This window comes from Molossus molossus, unplaced genomic scaffold (genome assembly GCF_014108415.1).
Source record: "Molossus molossus isolate mMolMol1 unplaced genomic scaffold, mMolMol1.p scaffold_m16_p_1, whole genome shotgun sequence".
NCBI lineage: Eukaryota > Metazoa > Chordata > Mammalia > Chiroptera > Molossidae > Molossus > Molossus molossus.
In genome coordinates this window covers 206622261-206647634 of record NW_023425344.1, presented here as the reverse complement: position 1 = coordinate 206647634, position 25374 = coordinate 206622261, and the positions used below count along the sequence as shown (strand labels likewise).

At 43.1% G+C, this 25374-nt stretch overlaps 1 protein-coding gene across 1 annotated transcript in view; it reads left to right on the top strand.

Annotated features, from left to right (window-relative positions):
* CDKL1 (cyclin dependent kinase like 1) overlaps nt 1-25374 on the top strand; it is a 51441-nt gene that overhangs the window by 25843 nt on the left and 224 nt on the right. The window contains exons 4-9 of the mRNA XM_036270699.1: nt 13360-13432; nt 15681-15771; nt 16652-16852; nt 18793-18875; nt 22024-22080; nt 23696-23851. Of these exons, the coding sequence (XP_036126592.1) occupies nt 13360-13432; nt 15681-15771; nt 16652-16852; nt 18793-18875; nt 22024-22080; nt 23696-23851 (661 nt within the window). The remainder of the gene's footprint in view (nt 1-13359; nt 13433-15680; nt 15772-16651; nt 16853-18792; nt 18876-22023; nt 22081-23695; nt 23852-25374) is intronic.

Below are 25374 nucleotides of genomic sequence, written 5' to 3'. Positions count from 1 at the left end.
GGCTGTAACTAGGAAGGATTGGGAGTAACTAACGGCTTTGCTGATCTTATCACATCTCTCTAGTATATGTAACTCTGTGCACTATGTGTATTAGACAAAGGCTTAGTGAGCAGGCAGATCCTTTGTTTGAACAAAAGGTGGGGGACTTCCTCTGATTGAGGGTAGCACCTTGCTAGGGTGAGCAGAATGCAGGCTAGATTCTGGCTCCCACCCACTCAGCTAATGTGCTAAGGCAGAGTGCCATGCGTGGTGGCTGTTCTCTCTCTCTCTCAACTCTTCTTTGTGTTGGCTTCATTCTGCTTTGCAGACCAATCTCCCTTATAAGGTGAATTTTGGAGGGTGTGTGTGTGGGGGGGGGGGGAGGGTGGAAAGAGTTAGGAAAGGAAAAATATAATAGAAAGCATGGCCGCAGGCTTTCATCAACCTATGTAGCCTTTCTTGAAAAAAGGACGTTCTAGAAGAAGGTAGAATCAGCATATAAAGTCCAGTGGAAGACTCTGATTGGCTCAGCTCAGATGGGACTATCTCTGGGACCAATCACTGTGGTCAAAAGTAGAGGACAGAATGATTAGCAGGTTCTGGGAGATATGATTCAGAGCAGGTCTGTCAAGGAAGACTTCCTGAAGGAGGTGGCCTTTGGGTTGAAAGGTGAGGAGATTTAAGACAAGTTAAGCAGGAAAGGATATTCCATCTCTCCTTTTGCTCTGCTCCTGGGAGCGCAACTTTGGCTGGGGACAATATGCAGGGTGAATTGTAGGTCAGAGTGGTGGAATGACGCCCGTCCCAGTCACATTCACACTCAATGGCTGGAGGCTGAGGCTCTGTTAACAGTGCTTTCAAGCCTTGGCCAAGAGCTTGCTCTGCCATGTAGTGATGGTTATATATTACCTACCATGACCTCCAGGTAAATGGCATTAAAGTGGCTCGTAGTTTGTTGGTGAACATGGCGTAGGCTTTTCATGTTAATTTACACAATCAGAGAGAACCAAGAGAATAGACACCTCCCTTCAGAAAGTCATTGATGCAGAGAAATGTGTTCAAGGAAGAAAACCTTCAGTATGTTGATATTTGCTCTTTGGAAAGCTTGGAAGTGACACTTCAGTGAAACTTATTGGTATAAGTTACTTGTGGTTACATGGTTGGTACAAGGGAGGTGTTGCAGGGAGCTTGATTAATCATGTTAGACTGAGTCACTTAGAAACACTGATTAGTGGGGGGTTGGAAGCAATAAGGAGTGAGTTGTTTTTTTGGCGTTTAGTTTGAGAAGAAGAAAAAAGATTAGGACGAGGAATGATTAGGGTTTTGAAAGCAGATTTGTTTTAACTCCACTGGCTAAAATATGTTACATATGTTCCAGGAAATAGAAACATGTTTAACCCTAGAGGTAGGTTATCTATAAGTACATTCCAGTAAAAGGGGTCATCATCATCTGTGTGACCTTTGGTGTCCCCACCTGGAAAAATGAGAGTTTAGGACCAGGTGAAGTTTAAGGGACCTTCCAGCTCTATAATGCTATGAATAGATGATCTAATATCCTAGAAGTCAGAAGACTTTGGTTCTCCTTTAGACTCATCTTTGATCTGTTAGAGAATATCAACAAAGGATAACGTGCTAATGGTGGTGTTTTTCATCCCTGGTGCCAGGTCGAGGCCTCCTTAGGTTTGCACACTTACTGCCAGAATGTCGTATGGTCACTATAGTCACTCTACAGGATCACCCCATTCGCACCAGTTCCCCACCCCCACAGAATTATTGGCATTCTAGGCTTCAGGATGTGCTGTGTTTTCAGCCTGGGTTGCCCTCCCTTCTCTACTCTGTCTAGAAAATTCCTGCCTGTCCTTCAGATACAGCTCAAATATGACCTCCTTTGTGATAGCTATCTTTTTTAACATTGTTTTTACTGATTGATGTGAGGGAGAGAGAGAGAGAGAGAGAGAGAGAGGGAGAGGGAGGGGGAGAGAGAGAGAGAGAGAGAGGGAGAGGGAGGGAGAGAGAGAGGGAGAGAGAAAGAGAAACATCAGTTTGTTGTTCCTCTTACTGATGTATTCATTGGTTGAGTCTTGTGTGTGCCCTGACTGGGGATCGAACCTGCCACCATGACATATTGGGTGGACGCTCTAAACAACTGAGCTACTTGGCCACTGCGTGATAGCTATCTTATAGCACACTGATGAGAGTCAGGAGTTTCTTCCTCTAGTGTCCCTAACATCTTCTGGGATCATTTATATGACATACCCTATTTGCCCAGTAAACTATAAAATCTTCAAGGGTAAGAGCCAAGCCTTCCTCACCTGTATCTCTCTAGTATCATCTAGCTTAATTCTTGATATTTGGTACATCCCTATTACTTGTAGTGGAATGACTTAGCAAACCAATAAGTTGATACTTAACAAAATAATTTTAAAGAAGAATGATCATACAAGGTTTTTTGATTATTTTTCATTTTGAAATAATTACTTTTAATTTAAAATGCTAACACTTACTATCATCAAAGGATCTTATCAGTACACTGCTGGAGCATCTTGTCCAGAGGGCAATCTGGCAACATGTATTAAAGCCTTAGAGACATAATTGTAGCCTGAACAATTCTACCTCTGACAATTTACCAGAAGAAAACAATTGAGGACATGTGTTAAGGTTTAGTTATAAAAGTGTTTATTGTTAAAGTATTGTTTATAATGAAAAAAATTGTAGACAACAGAAATGTCCAGTGATTGAGGGTTGGTTAAGTAAATGATGGTATATATTTACAACAGAATACAATGGAGCTTCTACTAATCATGCTTATAGATAAAACATACATTGACCAAAAAGTGTTCATGAGTGGTTGCAAAATGGAAAAAAATCCTGTAAGAAAAACACATATTTCATTTTCATAGATCATATATAGGTAGAAAAAGAAAAAGAATTAGTATATATATTTTAATAGTGATTTTCTCTGAGTGATTGATATAGGTATTTTTCATTTTATTGGTGGTTTTTAGAATATTTTCTCCATGTCCCATTTATTACTATGGTAATATTTTCATTATTAAAAGTAATTCTTGCCAGATCAGGCTCAAAGTCTTATTTCTACCTTTAATTTGTAGTGAACATTAATTCAGCTCCTTATTAACATGGTTATAATTTTTTGTACTCCTTTGGAAAGCTTTTGAAGAAGATTCAGATTTATGTTGATAATAAACAAGCCACTTTATGCCACAAAATATATATCCTGCTACACTGACACAAGTCTGTATCTATTATAATTCCCAGTGCTGTGTTTCTGCCGTTCATATATACCCTCATACAAGCATCTCACTACATTCCTTATCTTCTGCAGGTCTCAATATGCTTTGTACTAATTATTATATAAACTATTGGTCTCTCATACCTCAGAGGTTGTCACTACAAGTTTTCAGTTTCTGACAACGGAATTCCAAAATTTTATAAAGCCCTAAAGATATCTCTTTTTTCAACTAAAAGTGATATGTTGTTTGTTATAAAAAGTTTCAAGCACCACAGAAACATATAGAAATAGAATTAGTTTGAAAATTGTTTTAAATTATTTTTATGCATATTTATTTAAATAGATTATATTCTGTATACTGTTCTGTACTTTTTAAGTGTATTTGGGAGCTGTCCTTTTATTTATTCATATTTACCTTTATATTTAAGTGGCTGTATAGAATTTAATTTTACAAACATACCATGAATTCTTTATTCAGTTCCCCACTGGTAAATATTTAGATTATTTCTAGTTTTCTACAGTAAACAACCACTTGCATAAATAGTTTTATAGGTTAATTTCCCAAGAACATATTACTTCCACAGGAGCGTGGCTAGCCCTTTCTCCCCGAACTTTGTTGTAGTCTTGTGTAGAAATGAAGCTTTGATTATTTGGCTTCTTCTAATGTCACAGATGTTAGAAGAGCAGTAGTGGAAATGGCTCTGTATTGAGAATGCTGGGAAGAGAACCATGTTCTTTCTTCATCTCTGTCATCTCTCATATTTCTGAAGAAATTTTTAAATTGATATTCACTTTATTTATTTATTTGATTGTTGAAAGTATTACAGATGTCTCCCATTTTCCCCCCACTGATTCCCTCTCCCCTGCTCCCACCCCCCTCCTGCTTTCCCCAACCTAATGTCTGTGTCCACTGGTTGTGCATATAAGTTCTTAGGTTTATCTCTTCCCACCCCTCCCACCACCCACCCCTCCACTGAAAACATTTTTAAAAATCAGTTTGATCTCTTCATTTTCACACAGCAGTTGTTTATGTTTCTCTCTGTTCATTTCAATTTTGCTATCAGGACATTAGGATCACAGGCCAGCCTTCCCCAAAAACTTGGAAAGGAGAGACAGAAGATTCCTTTCTCAGAGTTGTTTTGTGGAACTAACACAGAATGCATCAGGGCGGAGATATGGAGAGCAGTCTTAAAGACAGAAGAGTTGCCTGGCTTGTTCAATTTGACTGATTGCAGGTTTTATCTCAGAACAAGACCCTTGTAATTTGGAGATAGGTGCAGTTAAGCTCTCAAAGCCTAATGACAGTAACCATGATTATAACTTGACTTTCTTTAAGGAATTGCCTGCAAAGAGAGCCTACTCTGGTATTCAGGATTTAAACATGGATGAATAAATTGGCATTCTGGCTTTATATGTCAGGCTGTTAAATTTGTTTACTGTTCTCCTGCCCCTTTGAAATGGATACTGTCTTGGTGTGCTGACAAAATTACATCTGTGTCTGCAAGCCTGAAACCATTGCAAAAGCATCAACTGCATTTTTTTTTTTTAAGAGAGAAAGGAAGGGAGAGGGAGAGAGAGATAGAAACATCGATAAGAGATAACACTGATTGGCCACCTCCTGCATGCCCCACTCTGGGGATTGGGCCCACAACCTGGGCATGTTTCCTGACCAGGAGTCGAACTGGCAACCTCTTGGTTCATGGGTTGATGCTCATCCCCTGAGCCACACTGGCCAGGCAAGCACTGCATTCTTTGTGCTGCTGTGATGAGATGACTGGTTTTCCCCTCAATTTTATTGTTCCCTGCTAGTCTTTCATATACATTTCTACGTATATTACAATAGAATCTTCAGCTCTATTATTAACAACTATAAGATTTAACATGTAGTTACATTACTATCTCACCATTGCTCCATTGTTGATATTGAGTTCAGTGTTTAGTCTGATAAATGTTTCTGCTATCAAACTCTCCCTACAATAGATGTTTCTTCTTTTGCACTTTTCCCTTAGAAGTTCTCAAAATGGGATTACTGGGTTGTAGGGTTTGCCAAATTGAACCAATTTATCTTACCACTAATGTTGTGGGCTTATAGTCATGCTATTGGTATTTATTATTAAAATAGTTGATGAATGTCCGGCCGTTGTGGCTCAGTGGTTGAGCATCAACCCATGTATTGAGAGGTCGCCGATTCAATTCCTGGTCAGGACACATGCCCAGGTTGTGGGCCTGATCCCCAGTGGGGGGCATGCAGCAGGCGACTAATCAATGTTCTGTCTCATTGATTTTTTTTTTTTATCCTCACCTGAGGACATTTTTCCTTTTTTTGTTATAGAGTGGGAGGGAGAAAGAGGAAGAGAGAGAGAGAGAAACATCAATGTGAAAGGGACACATTGAGTGGCTGCTACCCGCAAGACCAACCAGGGCGGGGGACAAACTGCAACTAAGGCACGTACCCTTAGCAGGAACCGAACCCAGGCCTCTCTGGACCTCAGACCGACGCTCTAACCGCTGAGCCAAACCTGCCAAGGCTCATTGATGTTTCTATCGCTCTCTCTCCCTCTCACTTCCTCTCTCTCTCAAATCAATAAAGGAAAAAAAATTGTAAATAAATAAATAAAATATTTGATGAATGAATTCCATCAAACATATAGGGAAGAAATAATAACAATCCTACACAAACTCTTTTAGAAAATATAGAAGGAAGAAAAATTTCCCAAATCATTTTATAAGGCCACTATACCCTGATGCTAAAACTAGATGAGGCCCTGGGGGTATAGATCAGTTAGTTAGAATGTCGTCCGGATATGCCAAGGTTGCGGGTTCAATCCCCAGTCAGGGCACATACAAGAAGCAACCAATGAATGCATAAATAAGTGAACAACAAAATGATGTTTCTCTCTCTCTCTCTCTCCCACCCTCTCTCTCTGTCTCAAATCAAAGAATTAAACGATCATGTAAAAAAAAAAAAAAAAAAAATGAGATGAAGACATTTCAAGAAAAGAAATGACAAATACCCCCAAATATCTCTCATGAATGTAGATGTAAAAATCCCTAGCCAAATTGTCCCGGCAGGTTTGGCTTAGAAGTTGGAGCATCAGCCTGCGGACCAATGAGTCAGGTTCAATTCCAGTCAAGGGCATATACCTTGCTTGCAGTTCATCCCCATCCCTGGTTGGGTCATGCAGGAGGCAACCAATATCACATCGATGTTTCTCTCTCTCTCTCTGCCTCCCTCTCACTCTATCTGATGATAAATAGAAAAATACCCTTGGGTGAGGAATTAAAAAAATCTATTATTAGCAAATCAAATCCAGTAATTTTATATAATATAAAAAGAATGATGTACTGCTATAAATTGATTTACCAATTTGGACATTATCTATAGACTTTCTGTTATGATAGATGAGAATTTCACTTTCTTATACCATTATCCTCCCTATTTCCCCATTCTACTCCCCCAAAATAGCTACATTAAATTTTATTAATTCAGTATTCATTGTTTCCATTATTATGCCTATGTAAATATTACTTACAGCTGAGCATTTAACCATATTAGGGTTTTCTTTCGTACTTTTTCTGCAAATTGATATTTGCCTGGTTTTTTAAAATTGCTTGACATCTAACCCTTTTGCTACCTTTTGTCACTCTTTCTAATAGCTTGTCAACACATTTTCCCACAGGATAATCTCATCAGATAATTCATTCGTTCCTTTGTTTTCCCCCTGACACCCTGACCCTAGAACCCCATTCTCCCTCTGCCTGGCTCGTGCTCCCAGCCTGTCATCCAGCTGGCTCCCTGGGACTTCCCTTTGCTGTCATCTTCGGAATCCCATTGCATTTCTCTACAGTTGGATTTACTACTTCCTGGATCTCCTCTCTTCCTCTTTCTGGTTTTACTACTTATTTTGGACAAGCACACCCATCTCCAATCCTTTAAAAAGATAGCACAGTCACATAGAAGTCTAGACTACAGACATTTCTCATAATGTCCCATCCCCTGATCTCCCCTTGGAGTCAAACAGTTGGGACCCCCTTCTGTTCCTGGGGGTGAAACAAAATTCCCAAAGCAGGCAGGAAGCATGCCGCGAGGTCACACTGGTGGAGGACTCAGGAGTCCACTCCTCCTACACCTCTTCCTACTAGTGGAAGATGCTTCTATTTCACCCTCACTGGAAGGGACACCTCTGCTGAGCTGAGCTGAGTGACAGTCCGGTGGGCTGCAGAGCAACAACGGTAGCTCTCGGTGAGGCCACTCATTTGAAGACCCCAAGGAAGACCACCTGGCTATGCAGGGAATGAAGACACACCTTGTTGAGCCCCACCCACCTTGGTCTGGGACAGAAAATAAAGCGAGTGTCCTTGCTCCGTTTTCTCCTACCCTGCCTAGACCCACATTTCTAGATCTGGGGAGCTGACGTCTTCAGGAGTACAAATCCCAGGAGACCTGCCCCGCTGGCTGGGAGCCCAAGAGGCCCAGGCTGGATCCTGTTGGTTCCTGGTGCACTGTTCACTCGGAAGAGGAAATGGGGATAAGGTTTGCTCAGTTAAACTGCCTAATCCCAAGGTGGAGGAGAACCAGGCCTGGGAGAAAAGCTCAAATGCCACTTTTCTCACAAGTTAAGTTTGAGTTTATACATGATTCCTCTAATGGGACAGCTTGTCTTTGAGCTAGAATCCAAATGGGGGCTCCCAAAGGCAGTAAAGACCAGAGCGAATTGGGCACCTTCCCTTCTCCACTCAGCCACGAGCACCATTTACCAGCCGCCGGGAAACACACACACTGTGCAGTGGAGTGAATTCCTTCGACTTGCCAGCAGAAGCTGCAGCTTTAAGAATGTCTGCTTTAGCCTGAAGGGTCTGGCCAAACACCCAGACTCTTCCAAAGCTTTTAAGTTTGTTAAATATTTTCATATTTATTTAAGATGGTATAAGGCAGAGGGCATGGTGATGACAACCCTCAACATGCCTGGCTCTTGAGTCACGCTGTTCCAGTCTGGATGGGTTGCTTTCTACGCCTGGAATGCAGTCATTGTCCCGTCATTTTCCTTCACCTCCTGCTAGAAGTTCCTGTTGCTCCTCTCGTGGCAAGTCTTCAGGAATCTTTGATAGTTCACTCATTTTTGGTGGAGTGCATTTTCCAGGGGGCTTCCCGAGAAAGATTGTATTAGAGAGAAAGAGAGTCTAGTTGGTGTGGCTCAGTGATTGAGCATTGACTCATGCACCAGGAGGTTGCTGGTTCGATTCCTGGTCGGGGCACATGCCCAGGTTGTGGACCCAATCCCCAGTGGGGGGCATGCAGGAGGCGGCCAGTCGATGTTCTCTCTCATCGATGTTTTTCTCCCTCTCTCCCTCTCCCTTCCTCTCTCTAAAATCAATAAAGGAATTAAAATTTTTTTTAAATATATAGCCCTGGCCAGTTTGGCTCAGCGGTTAGAGCATTGGCCTGCGGTCCGGAGAGACCCGGGTTTGGTTCCTGCTAAGGGCACGTACCTCGGTTGCAGTTTGTCCCCAGCCCAGGTTGGGTTGTGCGGGTGGCAGCCACTCAATGTGTCCCTTTCACATCGATGTTTCTCTCTCTCTCTCTGTCTCCTTTCCACTCTATCTGAACAAAAAATGTCCTCGGGAGAGGATAAATATATATATATATAGAGAGAGAGAGAGAGAGAGAGAGACCTTGCCCTTGCATGTAGAAAGTATTTTCTCTTCATATTTGATTAATATTTTGTTTGTTTTTGGTGAAAAATAATATTTCTTCAAACTTTTGGAGGCATTTTTATTTTTATTTTTTTTATCCTCCCCTGAGGACATTTCTCCATTTTTTGTACAGATAGAGTGGGAGGAAGAGAGAGGAAGAGAGAGAGAGGGAAACATTGATGTGAAAGGGACACATCGAGTGGCTGCCACCTGCACGACCCAACCAGGGCCGGGGACAAACTGCAACCGAGGTACGTGTCCTTAGCGGGAACCGAACCCGGGTCTCTCCGGACCGCAGGCGGACGCTCCAACTGCTGAGCTAAACCGGCCAGGGCTGGAGGCATTTTTAAACGCCTTCTATCTCCTGGTGCTGTATGAAGTCTGTTGTGCTATGTGCCGCTCCTTTGTGAAGTCCTGTTTCTGTATTTCCAGAACCTTCCTTTACTCATAGCATTCTGAATCGTGAACTTTGCGGGCTGTGCTTTTCATCTATTGTTCTGGCACTTGGTGGACCCTTTCCGTCCGAGAAAAGACCATGTGTTTAATTGTTTTGTTATTGATTTCCTATCCTTTGTTTTCTCTGCGTTCTCTCTCCCTGGACCTTCTGTTGTTTGGATGTCTGACTCGGGTCCTCTTGTTTTCCTGCAGTGTCCTGTTCTTACTGCACAGGTGCGGCAGCTTTCCTGTGCCATCCTCTGAGGACGTTAATGTTTTCTTGTTTTTTAATGTTCTCTCCACTCTCCATACTTTCTGTTTCGTTTGAGTTCTTCTTCTTGTTCTTCTTTTTTCTGTTTGTTGTGATTTCTAACTTTCTTATTTGAGACTTTCTTGGGCAAATCTAATCTCTGGTTGATGCCCATGGTTTAGTGTGGGGAATATTGGAGGCGCTGAGCTTCACTGCGGGTTTGTCTGTCTGGACCATTTGCTGGGAAATGCCAAGATCTTTCCTCCCAAGCTTCCCCCAAACACATCTCCCAATATTTGACCTAGAGCGTGAAGTCTGGCTGCCAGCTTTCTCGGGACCGAGTGCAGGAAGGGGGCCGGGAGTCGCAGCGTTCAGTACTTAGTATGTATCAGCCATTTAATCGCCTGCCTTTGGGACAGTATCTATGGCCTCAACTGCACTAAATGTCCTCTATTTTATCCTCCCCAGAAAATAAACCTGCAGCCATCTACTAAGGAGGGGAAGAATATCCCCTATTGGAGTAGAACAGGGAAGGGGGTCTAGGGATTTCATTGTTTCCCAACAGGGTTTTCCACACTCCTTCCCTCCCACTTCCATGCAGATCTTAGCTGCCGGTTCCCGAGCCTTCCGAGGGTTCTTTGGTTGGTCCTTCACGCTCCCTTCTCCGGGATTAGCTTTCAGCTTTCTACAATGTTTTCAGTTACCATTCATCCGACTGCTTTCAGATTCCAAGTGTGTTCATCTCTTTTTCTATTCTCTCTGACCATGTAGGTTGTTTGCTTTCTAGTGTGTGTGTGTGTGTTGTTAATCTCTCTGTGTAGTTCTAGTCAGGCTGGAGGAGGGGGTGAGGTCCGGCGGGTTTGTTCAGCCCACCGTCTTCATTCGGAAGCCTGTCAGACACTCTCCGCAGCTGGCTTCAGGGACACTGTTCTCCTGAGTCTTCGTTTACTCGATGCTCAATCCCGTCTCTTGCTGGGTCCCCTCCGCTTTCTGACCTCTACAGGTTCCAAGGCCTCTGGACTTTGACCTCCTCTTTTCCTGTATTCACTTCTTAGGTGGCTTCCTCTAGTCCTAGGGCTCTAAGTACTATCCATGTGTTCTGCTTGCCCACTTTACATGTCCAGCTGGTCCTTCTTCCGAGTTCAGAAGTGCCTCCTGAGAGTCTTCCCCTGGATGTCCCCGAAGCATCTTCGTTGATCCACCCTCCCCCACCCCAACCAGATCCCCCCACAGCATTCTCCTCAAACTAACCCTCATGTCATTTCTTGTTTTCTCTCCTTTTCTCATGCCAGTCCCCCAGAAAATCCTGAAGAGTCTGTTTTTAAAACATAGGCCTAAATCTGCCCACATCTCCTCACTGAACCACTTTGTGTGATGTAGGGAAGCAGAGAGCTTTCTGGAACACTCTGTATAAGAGAGCACCCCTTGCCCTGGCCGGTTTGGCTCAGCGGTTAGAGCGTCGGCCCGCAAACCAGAGAGTCCTGGGTTCGGTTCCCGCTAAGGGCACGTACCTCGGTTGCAGTTTGCCCCGGCCCCATGGGGTTGTGTAGGTGGCAGCCAGTTGATGTGTCTCTCTCACATCGATGTTTCTCTCTCTCTTCCTCCCTCTCTCCTTCCCACTCTATATAAATACAAAAATGTCCTTGGGTGAGGATCAAAAAAACAACAACAAGCGAGCACCCCTTCCAGGACAGCACCTTCTGTACAGAAGTGTATGTCCAACACCATGTAATCGATTCCATGTTCTCCCTTCCCATGTTTGTGAGTCCCTTCTCCAGCAGTGACAAACCTGGCTCCTATCATCATCAGCCAAAAAGAATCTTAGAGGCTGTCTCGGCCGGTGCCTCAGCTGGTTGGAGTGTAAATGTTGTCGGTTTGACACTGGGTTTGACTCTGGCACATACATAGGTTGCAGGTTCAATTCCCAGTTGGGGCACATACGGGAGGCAACTGATTGATATTTCTCTCTCATATTGATGTTTTTTTTCTCTATATATACCCCTCCCTCTCTCTCTAAAATCAATAAAAATATATCCCTGGGTGAGGATTGTTTTAAAAAGAAAAAAAAAAAAGAATCTTCGTGGTAGAGTCTGAGGCCCCCTGGCATTTCAGAGAAGAAATGGGGCTCTGGCAGGTGTGGCTCCGATGGTGGGCTGTCCTGTGCACCCACTGGAAGGTCACCGGTTCAGTCCCGGTCGGGGCACATACCCAGGCTGTTGGTTCGAGCCCCGGCTGGGGTGGGTTTCACACTTGGGAATTGTGTAATAAATAGGCGTGCTCAGCCTCAGGGGAGCATTGATGATATGCTATTATAATTTAGTTTTAAATGTTCCTTTTAAATAATTTCTATTGGGAAATGTTCTTAGAGACTAAAGTTGCCTGGGATTGATAACCTTCTACTCATAGTTAATTTATTAAATAATCAACATGTATTCCATTTTTCTGAACAAAAAGTGGAGGCTGGGGAAAAGTATTTCCCCCAGAATGTTCCTGTCTTAGTTCCGTTTTTCTAGACAGGTGAGTTTTTCTAGCATCTGTGCCTATATGCCACTAGAACAAGAAGGAGAATTTAGAGAGAAGCTACTCGAAGCCCAGGGACATAGTTCTGGTGTAGAAATGTCCCAACTGGTCTTCCTGGAAGTGGCCTCTTCCACATTGTCCCACTGTTCAAGCCTCCCCTTATCTGCTTGAAAGGATTTCCTCAACATCTGGTCTGCGACAACAGTGACCTTGTAGCCCCTCCCAGAGGCTGGAAGTGAGTTTTTTTTTTTTTTTTGTCACCTTAACACAACTTCTCAAGAGTTTCCTCCCTGGCTTACTTCTGAGTTCTGGCTGAGGACCACAACAACATTGTTTAATGTCTGGTTCGAAACAACACAGTCCAGCTGGTGGGCGGAGGTCTCTGAAAATAACTGTACACTCTTTGGAGTCCATTTCATTCATTGCCTAGTTTAAAAAAATTCTTCCCAGGAAGTGCTTTTTTTTCTAATTCATTCAAAGGACCGGCTGGGGCTGTTCGTGGCCTGGTCATAGAAGTTTAACATCAGAGAAGAAGTGCTGGGAACAGGGGCATCATGTTTAGATGCTGCAAGAGGACACGCGGACAGATGAGGTGGTGACGCTAGCTACCAGGGAGGAGCAGTGTGGGGGGAGAACCAGGCTGCCTGTGTGGGTTTTTAATTATTGTTAACATTTGTTACATGGTGTGCAATGTAAACCGCTTCCCTGTCTTCAGCAATATCTTCATTACCTTAAAAAAAAATCCTGCCTAGAGAGCCTCGAGAAACATTGTACCCACACATAGGAGAGGAGTTGTGCTGCAAGGCCATTAGTATGGGGCTACTTGAAAAAACAAACAGCGTATTTTATGCTATATATTGACTAACTTTCCAGCAACACAAAGCTTCTTATAGAAAAGGAGTTCAAGCTACCAGGCAGTTCCCAGAGGTGTCACAGTATCTGAGGTTGGTGGTCATAAGTACCTGCTGAAGTCCCCGTGCATCTTCATGGGCACTCCCTGCAGGAGTAGATGATGGTGTTGTTAGCTTGCTGTCCCTAGAGCTCAGCAGTGTGCTGGTCACGTGTTCTTGACACTTGGGACCTCTGCAATGACATTTCGATGAGTTAGATGACTCTGTGTGCGACCTAGGATATTTCACTATTTAAGCCTTAGTTTACTTTTTTCTTTCTTGAGCTGAATTCCATGGCAACACTAAGGAATGTGTTTGTGCTGCTTCTTTATTTTCACTAGGGTACCAGAACATCTCGTGAAGAGCATAACTTGGCAGACATTGCAAGCTGTAAATTTTTGCCATAAACACAATGTAAGTCTCATGATCTCCCTTAAAAAATCAGAAGGCTGCCGTTAAGCAGAGGTGGAGCCTTTGTTCAACGTTTATATCATGCTTTTGTAGATATCATTTTTCATCCAAATCTTCTTAAGCTTGGTTGGGGTAAGTTGAGGCTAAAAATGCCAACCTAACTCTTCCTTCTTGTTCAGGTCACCTAAAAGACGAGCTTTTATTATTTATACTCATCAGAAGCTATTCAGATTTAAGGTAGCATCGCACCACTTGGAGTGTGTATGGGTCTGCTGCCTTCCGAAGGCTCTGAGCCTGGGGAGGGGACCCCCCCTGCCTCCTGCCTGTTCAGCGGCAGTAGGTGGCGTCCCAAGCACAATGCCCAGTGCTAGTGTCTGCTTTGCTGAGATGTGAGTGCCAGGTCTGGAACGAACCAGCCCAGTGGAAGCCTGGGACAGCCCCGGCCACAGCAAGGCCTGGCAGAGGCGGCGGACCCAGCTGGTGTGACCTCACAGGTGCTGGGAAGCCTGCTGCCCCCTCCAACACAGCACTGCCCACTCCCTGCACACAGAAGCCACATGCCACTGTTAGAGCTTCATTTTGGCCACAGGGGCAATCTGAGTGCACTATGTCAGTGTATCGGCGGCCAGGATCAATTTAGCTGGTGGGCCTGAATCCTCATTTGTAAGCTGTTCTAAATGATTTTCCCTGATGCTGCCTTTCCCAAAGGGGGAAATGTGATGGTAGTCAGAACTTTTCCCTACTGAGTCTCCACCTTGCTGAAGGCCACAGTCCTTGTCAAAATGCAAGGAGCATGGACACCTTATATTGCTATTTACCACAGGTGAGGGTTAGCACTTTCCTGAGGATGAGAGAGCAAGAGAGACTGCAAAAAGGGCCTGGTGGGGACAATCGGGGACACTAAAGATAACTGCGTACCACAGTTCCCTGGGGAGCCCCTGGCCTCTCTGTTTGGCCACATGTGCTGATGGGGGGAGGGTGTAGAAACTTGTAAAGAATTCCCAGAACAGAATAGGAGCACATTCTTGCTTACAAGTCCTGCTGACCATCTGTCATCATGATATCCATGGGTGTAGCCATTTATAGTAACATGTGAAGCCAGTGGTAAAAAAGAGGAGATCTCAGGGCCATTAATTGCTGAGAACCAGAGAGATTGTAATAAAATAATTCAGAAATTGTCTCCCAAGATTTTTTCCAGAGTAATTAATACCCTTTTGGGGAAACACTGACACTGATCTCTCACCCTGAAAGTCCTCTGGAGTGAGTACTAGGCCAGGCCCAAGAAGAACCTCTGTCCTCTTTCCAAATTCTAGAAAGTCAAGAATAGCCCAGGGTTTTAGCTGCAAGCCATAGAGGGTCTCTCATTGCAGAAGGATCCAACAGTCTTCTCCAGAGAGAAAAAGGCTTGGAAGAAGGGAGGATTATTAGATACCCTGAAAAGTATTTTAACCCAACTGTTTTTATGCAGTTGTTAATTAGGTTGTTGATTTGTTCTTTGCCAAGAAAAGTATTTAATAAGAAAATCATGTGAAAATTCTTAGTCTTCTAACATCTCCCTGTAAAACAATGTCAGCTGTGGCTGGGAAACCCCAGGTGATTCGAGTCTAAACTGTGGCGTGGCTGTGGCGCTCAGAACACTGGTGTGTGGGACGGAGCTGACATCTAGTGACTCTCTCCAAAGGCTGAGCGCGGCCTACTCTTGTTTATCTCGTCGGGACAAATGTCAGAGCTGGAAGGGAGGTCTCTCAGCAAGCTCGGGTCCGCCCTTCTCTTCCCCAGCTTATCTCAGCAGGCCCAGGGCTCGTCCTGTTCTGTTGTTAAACAACTGAATCGTGATCCTGCTTGTGGACCAACTTGCTGCGTCAGCGCTCGTGGAGGAGGCCTCAGCCAGAGCCTGTGGACATTCCCCCTTCCCCTGGGGCTGCCAGGTTACACACATGCCAAATACTACATGAGACACACTGACACGAAAAAAATCGTTTAACTAAAATTCAAATTTACCTCAGTGCCCTTGTTGGTCTGTTGGGGCCCGTCAGGAATTTGGGATGATTCAGGGTATGAGAGGTATGGTACTAGATTCATTTCATGCTGCTGTTTGGCAAGTTTTGGTATTTTGCAGCCCATTATTCAAAAGGCCAGTGAGAGGTTCAAACGATTTCTCGATTATTTGTTAATTGTTCATGTGTTTTATTTATCCCACATATTATAGCTGCTCTTTAATCACTTGTTCTGGTTCCGTTTCTGTGACTAGTGCATACACAGAGATGTGAAGCCAGAAAATATCCTCATCACGAAACATTCAGTGGTTAAGCTTTGTGACTTTGGATTTGCTCGGCTTTTGAGTGAGTATGAAGTTTCTCCTGAAGTGTAAAAGACGGAAAGATTCTTTGTATAATAAAGAATCTAAATACTATAGAAAGCTATTTCTTATAAATTTAGGGCCTAAGCTTGTTATAAACTACAATTAATTATGTAGTTACCGGAAACACGGAGACACATACAGTGGTTTATAAATGTACGCTATGTGTACATTATACCACACTGAAGTGGTTATTAAAAAGTAACCCTCCTGGCCCTGGCCAGTTTGATTCAGCAGTAGAGCATCGGCCCTCGGACCAATGAGTCTCAGGTTCGATTCCTGTCAAGGGTACGTACCTCGGTTGCACTTTGGCCCTGGCCCTGGTCGGGTTGTGTGGGAGGCAACCAGTCGATGTGTCTCTCTCACATCAATGTTTCTGTCTCTCTCCCTTTCTTCCTCTCTCCCTCCCACTCTGTCTGCAGACAAATAGAAAAATATCCTCGGGTGGGGATTAAAAAAAAAATGTTACCCTCCCGGTTTCTACCATTGTACTTTCCAGAAGTACTATTTTTTTTAAATAGTTTTTTTTTTTTTTTTTTCTAAAATAGTACTTTCCAGAAGTACTATTTTAGAAGAGTGGTTTTCAACTTTGGCTGCAGATTGGAATCACGTGGGGAACTAGAACTCTAAAACCTGGACTGATTTCCCCCCACCCCCTACCCAGGGATTGTGGTTTCATCAGACTGGGGTGAGGCCCAACCAAGCATCAGTAATTTAAAAAATTCTATATTCCAAGTGATTCTCATGCGAGTAGTAGTGAGAACCACCGATTTAGAAAAGCCACAGAATGGGGCACAAGCAGGATGTCTCCGGTTTGGATTCCGCGTTTCCACTGCTCTTTCCCATGTCCCCTCCCTGGCCAGCTGGACCGAGTGACTACTACACAGACTACGTGGCTACCCGGTGGTACCGCTCCCCGGAGCTGCTGGTGGGGGATGCGCAGTACGGCCCCCCAGTGGATGTTTGGGCCGTTGGCTGTGTCTTTGCGGAGCTGCTGTCAGGGGTGCCTCTGTGGCCAGGAAAATCAGATGTGGATCAGCTCTATCTGATCAGGAAAACCTTGGGTAAGTGGTGTCTCTGTCTCACCTTTGGGGAAACTGTATAGTTTTATCCAAACAGTGCAGGGCAGAGCCAAGTTCCTAGTCTCAAAGAAGGGACACCCTCAATATCTCATTTAAATGACTCCATTAAAGGAGTCTGCATTTGTATTAATAAAAAGAATCCACAGTTTTGAGTATGTACAAATTGTCCAAAAAGATACGACTGTCAATTTGGCATAGTTTGGATCAAGTTAAACTCTGAATAATGATCATTGCAACAATAAAAACATACATTTCTATAAGGGCTTCGCAGTTTACAGGATGCTGATGTATTTAATTTCATTTATGATGATGTGGTAATTCATCCATTGCCGTTCGTGACTCCAGCCTGCCAGGCTAGTTTGGATTATTGAGATTCTCAACCTCCTACGTGTCAGGAAGAAAGTTGTTCTGATGTCACTCTTCTTGTCTTGCTTTCTCACCCAAAGCCCCTTCCTTCCTTTCTGCTCTTGAGGTGGAGGGAGGAAGGGGAGGAGAAGAGCGGGAAGGAGAGGGACAGAGGGAAAGACCCATTAGCTGTGATTGTCCTCTTCAACAGCCAGGGGTTTAGCTGCTACTCCCCCGAGTATTCCAGTTTAAATCCAACTTTCCTCTTCTAAACTCTTGCAGCACCTGCCGTCACCATGTCTTTTACTTTTATCTTCCTGAGTATACTGTAAGCTGCCTGAGGGTGAAATCATTTTTTAAATTTCTCTCTGTCCTCCACCGTCTGCACGTAGCAGGCAGTAAATACTTGCTGATGTTTCTGTTGAGGACACACAGGAGCCCTGGGAGCCCTGCCAGGGGCACTCAGCCTTTCTTGGCCGTTTCCCCTGGTGGTTTCAGGACACCTCGCCGTGCCCCCCCCCCCCCCCCCAGCTCTAATGGAAGAAGGTTATTAAGGAACAGGCACTGCTGCCGTGCCGAAGGCATGAGAGAGTATATTTTGGCTGCTCATCCAAACTGGGGTGGTTCAGCAGCTTTTGGATTTGAGAGAGAGGTAAACTTCCAAACCAAACTGGTAAAATTAGACAACTTGATACCCTGGGGTAGGAACCCCAGCCCAGTCCAACAGCAGCATTTCTGGGATCCTGATCCGAGGCGGGGGGGGGGTGTTCATTCTGCTCTGGGAAATGGGCCTGTGTGCCTCAGGGGTGCCCTTTTCTGAGTATTTCCTTGTGTTCTCTGAACAAAATTCCTCTTCAAGTGTACTCTCCCTAGAATTTTACATGAGGGTGATTTTAGTTGATTTGGCCAAAATTCAGGTAGAGTAAGACTCACATAATCCCCAGAATATAAATGCTCCTTTTAGAAGCACCTCATAAGTACTTCTAAATAGCAGAGAAAATGGGGTTTTCAGGTAATTGCTTCTTGGTGAAACAAGAAAAGGTAGTTCCAGTTTAGAAGTGTATTCCTTCTAGCTAGATCCTCCATGGTTCCCCTCCCTCTCCTCCCTCCCTCCCTCCCTCCCTTCTTCTTCCTTCCTTTCTCCCTCTCTTCCTCCCTTCCTCAAATATTGATTGAGTGCTTGCTCTGTGTCAGGCACTGTTCTGTTAAGCCAATACACTTTTGTCTTAACCCATCAGGATTCAGTTAACATGAATTTGTAATTGTTGCATTTTTGCTATTAAAAATGAGGGTGATGTTTGATTTGTGTGTGTGTGCTTCTGAGTTGTTTAGTTTGAGAGGCAAGAACCTTGTAGCCTTCCATTTCTGTGCATGCCTCCTCTGTGCCTAACACAGCGCTTGGCCCACTGTAGGTCTCAGTATAGGTTGCTGAGGCTGCTTCCAGGCCTCTCTGACAGGGAGAGCGGACTGCAGCCTTTGTAGGTGTAGGCCCAGAGACACAGCATCAAGGAGGGAAACCACAGATCAGTGCTTGCTAACACATCTCATTTTATCTTCCTTTTTCTTCTTGTCCAAAGGAGATCTCATTCCTAGGCACCAGCAAGTATTTAGCACCAATCAGTACTTCAGTGGGGTGAAAATTCCGGATCCTGAAGATATGGTGAGTGACCCATTTTGGAAAGAATTCTGCATGTCAGGGCTGAGGTTACCAGGGTGTTTTAGTGGTGATCATTCTGTTTACAAGGGGAGTTGCAGGCTAACTAGGTTTTGTTAGTTACTCACTTGGCTGAGCCCTGTGGCCCAGTCTGCACTGGAGGTCAGTCTAAGAGTGAAAAAAAAAAATTGGGGCAAATTGGCTAGCAAGACCCTGGCCTTCAGTGCTAACTTAGAGGCTGCTGATAGCAGAGGTTAGCAAGCATGATGGACAGGAATGCAGTGTGCCTGCCCTAACTTCACGTTTTTCATTTTCAGCAGTTGAAGCTAGCTAGCTCAGAGCCAATCACCTTTAGACAATGACTCATCCAGGAAAAGCCAGCTTTGTCCAAATCCCTTACTCTACTGTGCTCTTGCTCTCCAGACCACTGGGGGAATAGTAATGACTTTGCATGGCCAGCCTCACTCTGGTACCTGTCCTCCATGGCTAATGTGGGGCCACACCCATTCTAAAAAAAACAAAAACTGAAAAATTTAAAATGTGCATACTCTTAGTCTGTTTTCAAGAATTTATTCCAGTGAAATCATTAGACAAAGGTATAAAGACATAGCATTCTTTAATAGAAATAATTTCCTTTAGTGTCCCACGAGTAGGAAATTAAATAACGTATGATATATCCTTACAATAGAAATACCACATAGCCAGTAAAAATATATTTTTATGTATTCACCGGAAAAAAAGTTCACAACATATTGCTAAATGAAAAAATGGTTATAAAACATTATGTAATAATTTGACATAATTTATGTCATATATAATATATAATTTGACATATATAATTTGTATATATGTGTTTATATAATTTGACATAATTTTAATACATATTTAGTACATAATACATATATTTATATATAAGTATAAAATAATATGACAATCTTTGGAAAATCATGCAAAGCTTTTTACATATGTGAAATAAATAGCTGCAAGGATATATACAAAAATATTAACTGTGTCTCTTTCTGATGCAGTAATTTTTTTTCTCTATGGTTTTTAAATATTTGTCTTCTAATGGGACTGTATAATAATAAAAAGCATTTCAGAGCACAGGTAAGGTTTGTGAAATCCCGAGTTTCTACTATCTGAAAAAAGTACTTTCAAATTGAAACTAAACCTCCCCTTTGTTCAGTTTCCACATGAAAGTTATGTCAAGCTTCTGTTCCCTCAGCCCCTTGGTTTGTCTCACAGTGAAGACTTCCTCTTCCCTGCAGCCACTAGCAAGAGAAAAAGTGGGTCACGCTGGAAGCACGTTGGGACAGAGGCAGGAATGACACCTGGCATATGGGGGGTGACCCAGCTGGCTCCCTTGTGACCTGGACATTCCCAGTACCACACTAAATATCCCTTATCGATTTCCTGTTCCCTTGTCTACCGATGAAACCTCAGAAACAACCCAGGTTTTGTAAATGTAAAAGCTTCCCATGGTTTCCCAGAGGTTGTCCTGCAGGGGATTTCCTGTTGACAGAAACACAGGAAGAAGCAGCGGAGGGGATGTACTGGCTCAACATCTGTGCCTGGGTCGTTCTGCTGGTCAGGAACCCTGCTGGAAGGAGGCCTGCTTGCTTCTGGGGCCGGGAAAACTGGCTAAGCAGGCAGGATGGGCCCATTATATCACAGCCAGCCGGCCGGCCTCAGCCCAGGCGTTGTCGCTGAGACAGCAGAGCTCAATGTCAGCAGATGTCAAGTCAATCCCCAGGTGTGCTCAGGTTCAACACACAGAAATAGCAAGAGAAATATTTACGCCAGCTGTGTTCAACCTTTTTCATCTCATGGCACATATAAACTAATTACTGAAATTCTATGGCACACCAAAAAATATATTTTTTTGAAGATCTGACATAAAAAAATAGGTGTAATTTTTATTCACTCACACCCGACGACTATTGTTATATTGGCTGTTGTCATTTTTAAATTTAACAATCTTAGGGAAAAGAGGTCATTGCCCCTGACTAAATAGTCAGGTATTGCATGTTTTAAAAATTCTTGCAGCACATTGGTTGAACGTCACTGATTTAAGCTGGGGGTAGGGAAGCTACTCTAAAGGGCTAATGTAAATCTGCTTTAGGATTTTTTTTTTCTCCCTGTATATCGTAGGGCATTCCAAAACTGAGGCTCTTGTCTGTTTTTCTTATCAGTGATTAGTAAGAGCACACTCGGGAATTGGTTGTTGTTGGCTGGTTCCCTGTCCAAAATAACACTGTGCTCGCAGCACCAGGGATTGGGTTTCATTGGAGGAGCCCAGCCAGCCACTCCAGCCTCCTGCTCACACACTCAGCACAGCTGCTCATCTATTTTATTCAGCTTGGCTGGCTTGTCTTTTCTCAGTTGCCCTCTCCAATTAGCCTTCGTCCGTGGTATATCTCTTTAACTGGCCTGTCTGTCTGACATTGGGCATTCCTCCCACTTTATCCTGTTTGTTATTTCTCATTGACTCCAGCATGTGACTGGGGTGAAATAGTCTTGTATGGCCAAAGGGAGTTTGATGAATATCTGCTTGGGAGACACTTCAAACAGTAGGATAATCAGGGAAACAGCAGGCTCTTGTGGTAGGAGACAACAGTGTTTATTTCAGAAAACCAAGAAGCATCCGTACACTTGGGTAACAAAATAAATAAATAAATAAATTTTTAAGCTCCATTTTTGTGAATGTCAATAAAGGCAATAATGGGATCCTTTTATATAAAAGCCAATATCGGTGCCAAAAATTATTCTGAGACAAGGCAAGTTATATAAACTGAGGCAGAAATAAAGGAAATAACAATTGCTCAACATTTTTTCTTTCACTACTGTTGTTTTCTCATAATTTGCTGGCTGCATTAGTTCTTCAGGAAGTGAAAGGAGTGGTTAGGGAGAAAATTTGAAAAGCAATTTGGAGGTGGAACGAGAAGGAGCTTGTGAAACAGGCATGGGGCGGTTGTTGCAGGTGACAGGTATGGTGGGCAGAGGGTGGAGGAGGCCAGGAAGGTGCCAGGAAGATGCTTCTCTCACTCAAAAGAAATGCAATCTGAGATAACTTCATATTTGAATACATGCTGTAAATTTTTTTTAAAGCTCTTTTCTCCCCCCTCCCTCCCTTTTTTTTTTTTTTTTTAAACAGGAACCACTTGAATTGAAATTTCCAAACATCTCTTATCCTGCCCTGGGGCTCTTGAAGGTAAAACCATGGCTTCCACCCAGCCAGGGAGCACACAGCAGCTATTGTCATTGGGGAATCCACAGATTGAAAAGTATTCCTTTAGAATTCTTCTACTTTGAAAAGTATAAATATTTTCAGTTTTTAAAATGAGTCACATTCTATTATAATAAAAACGTCTGTAAGTGCTTTTTACTTTAAATATTTTTTTATTGATTTTTTAGAGTGAGAGGGAGAGAGAAACATGGATATGAGAGGAAACATCAGTTGGCTGCCTCCTGCACGCCCCCTACTGGGGATGGAGCCCGCAACCGGGCATGTGCCCTGACCGGGTGGGAATCAAAACTTCCACCTGGGAAAACGCCCAACCAACCGAGCCACACAGACCAGTGCATGTTTTTCACTTTAAATAAACCTAACTGTATTTTGACGTCTACATTTACACAAAATAGAAATTTCAGAGTGGTACTGGTTTTTAAAAAGGATCCTTTTCTTCAAAAAATGTTTAGCCAGAGGATCCTTTTAAAAAGCCAACTCCCTAGTATACTTGAAGTAGATTTTTTTTTTTTTTTTTTTATCCTCACCCGAGGACATTATTCTATTTTTTGTTCAGGTAGAGTGGGAGGGAGAGACAGGAACAGAGAGAGAGAAACATCGATGTGAAAGGGACACATCGAGTGTCTGCCACCCGCACAACCGACCAGGGCCGGGGACAAACTGCAACCGAGGTAAGTGCCCTTAGCGGGAACTGAACCCGGGTCTCTCCGGACCGCAGGCCGGCGCTCTAACCGCTGAGCCAAATCAGCCAGGGCTGAAGTAGATTTTGATTTTAAAACTTTATATACATACATATTTTCAGAAATATATAGGTCTTACGTAAATGAGGTAACAATCAAAATATTTGCAAGTTACTGTCAATGTCCCGCTCATTTAAAAAGTATTTAATACACTTATGATGCATTTATAACATAATTGAAAAGTGAGACAGTTCTTTGGGGTATGGATGGGGTCATGAGATTTAATCTATCCAATTATGAGCCCTATAGCCTACTTACTGGGAAAGCAAATAGTTAAAAATGGTGTAATATAAAGGGATATATGTTATTCCTCTCCTTCCATGCAGACATACGTGCTTATAATGCATAGACTATTTTTGAAGAAATAGACACACACACAAAATTTTGATTTTAGAAGGGGGAATGGAAGAACTAGAGTGGTGGAGAGACTTTGCTGAATCTTGTAGGCATTTTAGTTTTACCACGTGTAGTTATTGTTTAAAGTAAAAAAACAAAAAAAAACCCCCACAAAAACCTAGTTTTTACAAAGTATATGCAAAGGACCAAATAGGCTAAGTGAGTAATGCAAGTTGGACACTGAGGTGAACTGTACTACTCCCTCAGGGCAGAGCACCAACTGCCTCAAGAAAAGAACAAAGTGGAAAGTGATTTTTTGTTACTATTTCTAGAAACTATTTATTAGGTGGTTATCCATTTAGGAATGATCATGGGAGGAACTAAAATTGGGATTTTTTTCCCTACCCCCCCACCCTTATTCCCAACTGATTAGACTGTAAGAAAAAAGTGACATTAATATTAGTATTATTTTTAAAAGGTAACAAGATGGAATTTTCTTTTAGGGCTGCCTCCACATGAACCCTGCAGAGAGACTGACTTGTGAACAGCTGTTGCAGCACCCATATTTTGACAGCATCAAAGAAATAGGGGATTTGGCAAAAGATCATGACAAACCAACATGGAAGACCCTAAGACAGAACCGAAAGCATCTGCCTGGGGTAAGAATGGGAACTGCTTTACAAAAGCATCAAAGGTTGCAGCTTCAGCTGATCTCATACCTACCACCGGGTGAAAGAGGGAATCTAAATTTGAGGTGGCAATTGTGGCTCACAGCTCCAGAACCTCATTTCAACCCCAGGACACTGGTCACATAATTTACTAATCAGGACCCAGAAGACAGCTGCCTCCTAAGGCCCCTTCTCCCTGACTCCTAGAGGTGTCCTTGCCCTGAAGTTCCCAGCCGCCACACAGAGGCCAGGGTTTGGGGTATGCATGAGCACAGGTCTCAGCCAGGGACCCACCCGGGTGTCGGTCCAGCTGAGCATGGTTCTTGTGCTTTGGAAAATGAAATTAGATTTATACCAAGCAGCTGTCATCTTGTTTACCTTCAGTATTAACTGATATTCCAGGTTTATCCCCAAAGGAACTGCTTTCCATCCTGATCCTTTAGTCGTCAGAGCTGGCTAGGGTAAAATGCAGTGATAAGTACCTTCAGTGAACAGGACATGTAACCAAAGAATAGCATCCAGACTGCACACTGGGAGCCTGTGAAAAATCCTAATTGGTATAAAGTAGCAAACTGGCCTTATATAAAGTGTCTTGTCATAAGCCAAAAGCAATAATAATTTAGAATGGACTGTAGTTGGAACCACAACTAAGATGAACTGGCTGCTCCTGGTCACTTCTCGAACTGCCTAGATACCCCTTAAACTTAAATTATTTTGCCTTAAACTTTCCCTCTGAAGCCTCCACTGCACAGCGGCTGGGTGGTATCTGGTGATGTGTGTGAGGTTTGGAGGAGGGAAGAGGGTGTACAGGCCTTTAGGAACAGGTACTGAATGAACTCCAGGGCCCTAAGATCGACCAGAGTTTTGAAATTAAGAATGCTTTTATTTTATTCTCTATCATACATGATCGAGGTAGCAAAACAGACTGAAAATAGACTTTCTCCCTAGAGTTACCCCTTATCTTGCTGTTCCTTTGTGGTCAAGAGTAAAGGATGTTGATGGAAATATTTTTACTTGAAAGAATATGGGAATCCTACTAATTTGTATATTGTTTGTAAGTACTGAAGGATTCAACTGTTTGATTTAAAAACAATAAAATGTACCTGCTTTTCAGATATCTACGGCCATATAGTACAATACAAAAATTATACGTGTTCGCCTTACTTTCACATGACATTTACAATAAATTCAAACATTTCCTGGCAGCACGCAGGGAGCAGTATTGTCCTTTTAACTAAAGAGTAAGTGGGCAAATCGCCCAAGTGCTCCAGACTGTTTTCTTTGCTATAAAACAAGGCATTGGCTTAAATGGTCCCTAAGGTCCTGTGAATATATGCTTTTGTCCAATAATGTTAACATGTAGATTTTCCCTTTATTCTCTAAATTTTCTTTAATAAGCATGTTTTTTCCTTTTAATATGAAATAAACCTCTAAAAGGAAAAGCAGAGACCAAATTTAAACTTTTTGTCCCTTCTCAGGTTCTGGATTCTGTGCAGAAAAATTCTGTGCTGAAA